Raw genomic sequence first — 5,936 nt, 5'->3', positions numbered from 1 at the left:
GCTTCTCGTAAGTCTTGCGCAATTCTATGAGTCGTGCAGTCGATGCTCTAAAGGTCTGCTTTTTATTTATTCAATTCCTCCATGTTGCTAAAGTACAAAGATGTTACTTTGTGATCCATTCTGATGGTCTTATTTTGAAATGATTGGATTTTCAGTTCCAACGAGGTTTTTTTTTCCATAGACAAAAATAACTGCGGAATATTACAGTTGTGGCTACTATAACGTATTGTACAGAAAACCTCTATACTGCCAGCTTTGAGTATTTCAATTAATCCGAAATTATAACCACTTCTTTTTATTGTAACTGAATGCATTTAACTCTAGACATCTCCATGAGAATGTAACTCTTTAGAAGTTTTCATTCATTTAATGGTAAAGCTCTGTTATTGTCCATGACTTCAACTGGTTTCACAGTTTTTCATTTTCATTGACTTTTCGTTTCTGTAGCGGGTTCTAGACCACTAAATCCCTCAAAGTTTCTTGGCCTCCCTTGTGCTGAAACACTGCTCCTCATATACTCCATCACCATTTTAGCTCTCATATTGTCTAGAAATATACATATGAACATTGGTACATTTCTTGTCCACTTTACTTGCAGAACGCTATCAATATGCTGTATGTCTTAACATCCAGTTGTACAGTTGGCTTCATTAATACCGGTACACTGACGTCAGTTGGCTTCATTAATGACGGTACACTGACGTCAGTAGGCTTTATCAATATCGGTACACTGACGTCAGTTGGCTTCATTAATACCGGTACACTGACGTCAGTTGGCTTCATTAATAACGGTACACTGACGTCAGTTGGCTTCATTAATAACGGTACACTGACGTCAGTAGGCTTTATCAATATCGGTACACTGACGTCAGTTGGCTTCATTAATAACGGTACACTGACGTCAGTTGGCTTCATTAATAACGGTACACTGACGTCAGTTGGCTTCATTAATAACGGTACACTGACGTCAGTTGGCTTCATTAATAACGGTACACTGACGTCAGTAGGCTTTATCAATATCGGTACACTGACGTCAGTTGGCTTCATTAATACCGGTACACTGACGTCAGTTGGCTTCATTAATAACGGTACACTGACGTCAGTTGGCTTCATTAATAACGGTACACTGACGTCAGTAGGCTTTATCAATATCGGTACACTGACGTCAGTTGGCTTCATTAATACCGGTACACTGACGTCAGTTGGCTTCATTAATACCGGTACACTGACGTCAGTTGGCTTCATTAATAACGGTACACTGACGTCAGTTGGCTTCATTAATGACGGTACACTGACGTCAGTAGGCTTTATCAATATCGGTACACTGACGTCAGTTGGCTTCATTAATACCGGTACACTGACGTCAGTTGGCTTCATTAATGACGGTACACTGACGTCAGTAGGCTTTATCAATATCGGTACACTGACGTCAGTTGGCTTCATTAATACCGGTACACTGACGTCAGTTGGCTTCATTAATGACGGTACACTGACGTCAGTAGGCTTTATCAATATCGGTACACTGACGTCAGTTGGCTTCATTAATACCGGTACACTGACGTCAGTTGGCTTCATTAATACCGGCCAACTGTACTACTCTTACTTATCAATATAGTTTGCACCCATTCCAGGATATGTAAATCTTACGAGTTTACACTACGATTAATAGTTTTATTTTGATGTAATATATCTAAAGTTTTCTTTGGTATCTTTAATTGCCTATATAATGTAAAAAAATAAATAAAACCAACAGCTGGCATTTGAAATGGATTTAAAAACGACCAGTTTTATGAAATAAAAAGATGAAAACCAATCTAAAAAAAAAAAAATAACCTGTAGTCAAAAGTTACCAACAATGATAGCAGAAGTACCAATCGTTTTATTTATTAAGAAATGACGTTATTTAATTAGTCTTTTCTATTAACTAATGTGTTTAACCAGTATAACTCTCTCTCTCTCTCTCTCTCTCTCTCTCTCTCTCTCTCTCTCTCTCTCTCTCTCTCTCTCTCTCTCTCACACACACACACTGCAGTCAAGAAATGTGGATGGAATCCTAATTATGAGATGATATCCTATGAGGATAATTTCAAACTGTACGGAATTCGTAACTGCCTGAAATTAGGACATAAGAATGTGATTCTTTTAAACACGAGCTATTCCATTACCTAAAGGTCCGGGAGCTCAATTAGTAAACACCTGTTGGAGTCCTTGACGCAAATGACATCTCTAATTAGCTGGAAGACGGTTGATATTATTATTATTATTATTATTATTATTATTATTGTTGTTGTTGTTGTTGTTGTTGTTATCACTTGCTGAGCTACAACACTAGTTGGAAAAGCAGGTTGCTATACGCCCAGGGGCTCCAACAGGGAAAATAGCCCAGTGAGGAAAGGAGATAAGGAAAAATAAAATATTTTAGGAACAGTAACGACATTAAAATAGATATCCCCTTTATAAACTATAAAAATTTGAACAAAACAAGAGGAAGAGAAATAAAATAGAATAGTGTGTCCGAACGTACCCTCAAGCAAGGGAACTAACCCAAGACAGTGGAAGACCATGGTACAGAGGCTACGGCACTACCCAAGATTAGAGTACAATGGTTTGAGTTTGGAGTGTCCTTCCCCTAAAACAGCTGCTTACCATAGCTAAAGAGTCTCTTCTACCCTTACCTAGAGTAAAGTGGCCACTGAACAATTACAGTGCATTAACCCCTTGGTTGAAGAAGATTTGTTTGGTAATCTCAGTGTTGTCAGGTGTATGAGGTCAGAGGAGAATATGTAAAGAATAGGCCAGACTATTCGGTGTCTGTGTAGATAAAGGGAAAATGAACCGTAACCAGAGAGAAAAATCCAATGTAGTACTGTCTGGCCACTCAAAGGACCCCATAACTCTGTAGCGGTAGTATTTCAACGGATGGCTTGTGCGCTGGCCAACCTACAACCTTATCCTCTGTTCGTAAATTATATTATTATGGAAACATAATGTTAGACCCTCAAGAGGATATAATTTCAGAGGAGTATATCATCATTGATCAAAAAGGTTGAAAGTGAAAACATTATAGAAACCAAATTTATATCAAATTAAATTAATTAATCGGTTCCCATTATTATTAAAAGGAGATTTACTTGCCTAATGAGTGTAGCTCGACTCTTACATAACTGGCCTGATTAAATTCGGGAATAAAAAAAATTATAATGGTCCTAAAAAATTAAATACAATAAGATTATAATAAATATAGGAGATAAAAAAGATAAATTATGAGCTAGAAATCTATGATAAATTTAAATTTACATCATATCTCTAAAATGTTTTAATATTCAAAATCTTGAAAACAGAGAAACTCCCAAAACCATCTATGATAAATTACTAATCGTCGTATTATTATAAAGGTTTAAAGATATTTTGAATCATATTCAGTATACAAGTACAGAGGTTTCATAGGATTTTCATAATAATGATACAACATTACCATTAGAGAATTCATAAAACGGCACCAATTACAATCCCAAACATTTCTGGTACTACTTTGCATATAAAGTGTTTTGAGATTTTGAGGATCACCCATTATCATCACAGTCAGTTCTGTTGATGTTTGAATTGGGTCTCTGAATGTCTTTTTAGCTTATAAAATGTGCCTGATTATATCTATTCTTGGCCCCGGTTGTACAGTAGATATCTGAAAGAAATTAAAGGAGCTTCGGTTTATCCAAAATTGTTTCATTAACAAACTAATGGCATCGCTTTGGAAACATCAGAAAGTACTTTAGTTCATCCTTGCATTGCTTTCATTCTGATGTGAAAACTCCTTTGGCGAGGTGAATGCAACTAAACTATTCAACAGACATCGAGTTCATATACCAGGACTTGTGAGCAAGAACGTCACAAAAATTCAAACAAAATTAAACATGAGTTGTCAGGCTTATACAGGTTGATTTATTAACAGTGCAGGGAAGAGCGAGTGATAAGATGAAATAAAAACCGTTACAGTGTAAAAGCGTGTATGAAATGTTAGTACAGTACCGAACACTATACTTTTCACAATATCAAGATAGTGATTGCGATAAATTTTCTATACAGTAACATGGTTTATTATGCTTCCTATATTTCCCTTATTCTGCTTGCATATTTCTTCCAGAGGACAGTGACCTAAAAACAGGATTTTATCATTCTAGTTGTCCATGCTATATATGTAATGAACCTAGAAAGTATTGTGAACAGATTAACATTTTCATTGTTGCTCACATGTGTTGGCTGATGTGGTAACGTCCCTGACAGGTGAACGCCAGACTGGAGTTCGATTCCCGCTCAAACTCGTTAGTTCCCTTGTTCGCTTCAACCACACCATCCTTGTGAGCTATGGATGGGAGGTTTTGAGGACCCTATATGTCTATCTGCTAAGTCATCGGCAGCCATTACCTGGCCCTCCTTGGTCCTAGCTTGGGTGGGGAGGGGACTTGGTCGCTGATCATATATGGTCAGTCTCTAGGTCACTATCCTACTTGATAGGGCAATGTCACTTTCCCTTGCCTCTGCCATTCATGAGTGGCCTTAAGTCTTTAAACCCATATATCTGCATCTTCTTAAATCTTTTTTATTTCGTTGTTATTAGTTTTTAAGGGATGGTATATCCACAATTTAATAAATTATCTGCAAACAGATGGGCTATTACATTCGCATTTGGTCATAGAGTAACACGATGTCCTCTTGACTAATGACATATTAGCAAAGAAAGAAAGTATCAAGTCTACAACTTAGAAACATTCGACTCGCAATCATTCAACTTACAAACATCCGACTTGCAAACATTCAACTTACAAACACTCGACTTGCAAACATTCAACTTACAAACAGCCGACTTGCAAACATTCAACTTACAAACAGTCGACTTGCAAACATTCAACTTACAAACATTCGACGTAGAAACATTCAACTTACAAACAGCCGACTTGCAAACATTCAACTTACAAACATTCGACTTAGAAACATTCAACTTACAAACAGCCGACTTGCAAACATTCAACTTACAAACATTCGACTTAGAAACATTCAACTTACAAACAGCCGACTTGCAAACATTCAACTTACAAAAACTCGACTTGCAAACATTCAACTTACAAACATTCGACTTACAAACACTCGACTTGCAAACATTCAACTTACAAACACTCGACTTGCAAACATTCAACTTACAAACACTCGACTTGCAAACATTCAACTTAAAAACAGCCAACTTGCAAACATTCAACTTACAAACACTCGATTTCCAAACATTCAACTTACAAACATTCGACTTGCAATCATTCCGCGATACGAACATGTATGACTAACTCATTGGCTTCTAATGGTGACTAATTAGTCTATTATATCTGTGATTATAACTGTATAAAACCTTTAATAATTAGTAGGTAATTCAATTTGAAAAAAAAAGATTAAAATTCGTTGAAAATACCATATTAATCTCTTTATACTTGGTTCATTTAACATAGAATTACAGTTAATGACTGAGCTTTATACTGCAAAATACTGTTCAAAAGAAAATCAGTAATGGCTACCCAATTTAATTTTCCCTATTATGATTCTTGTTTTCATATCCCAAATGCCTCAACATTTTCAAAATACTAAACCCAAATCCTTTATTAGGAGCCTAACAATACCTCTAGGAGGATAATATCATAAATCCTTTTTCAGAATATACGTAATGACCTGTAAGAAATGAGCCTTAACAAAGGATAATCTATTTTGATATAACAAAGGTTCAAACTTGCAGCAGATGTTTTTAATGTTGAACAGGTTGACATAAGTGTTTTTATAGTTTATATATGAAATATATGTTTTGATGTTGTTACTATTTTTAAATATTTTATTTATTGTTAATTATTTCTCATGTCGTTTATCTATTTCCCTACTTCCTTTCCTCACTGGGTTATTTT

At 35.8% G+C, this 5,936-nt stretch overlaps 1 protein-coding gene across 1 annotated transcript; it reads right to left on the bottom strand.

Annotated features, from left to right (window-relative positions):
* Nucleotides 1–588: 588 nt before the first annotated feature.
* Nucleotides 589–1,575, bottom strand: LOC137630332 (microtubule-associated protein 6-like). The gene has a single exon (XM_068361768.1). It carries the CDS (start codon nt 1,573–1,575, stop codon nt 589–591), a length of 987 nt encoding a protein of 328 aa, XP_068217869.1.
* Nucleotides 1,576–5,936: the final 4,361 nt, after the last annotated feature.

The sequence above is a fragment of the Palaemon carinicauda genome, chromosome 38 (genome assembly GCF_036898095.1).
Source record: "Palaemon carinicauda isolate YSFRI2023 chromosome 38, ASM3689809v2, whole genome shotgun sequence".
NCBI classification, from domain to species: Eukaryota; Metazoa; Arthropoda; class Malacostraca; order Decapoda; family Palaemonidae; genus Palaemon; species Palaemon carinicauda.
The sequence above is the reverse complement of the archived record's forward strand: the minus strand, read 5'-3'. Positions and strand labels throughout refer to the sequence as shown.

Bases quoted from the DNA above. Each gene is read 5' to 3' on its own strand.
- LOC137630332 (XM_068361768.1), bottom strand. From the start codon at position 1,575: ATGAAGCCAACTGACGTCAGTGTACCGGTATTAATGAAGCCAACTGAC.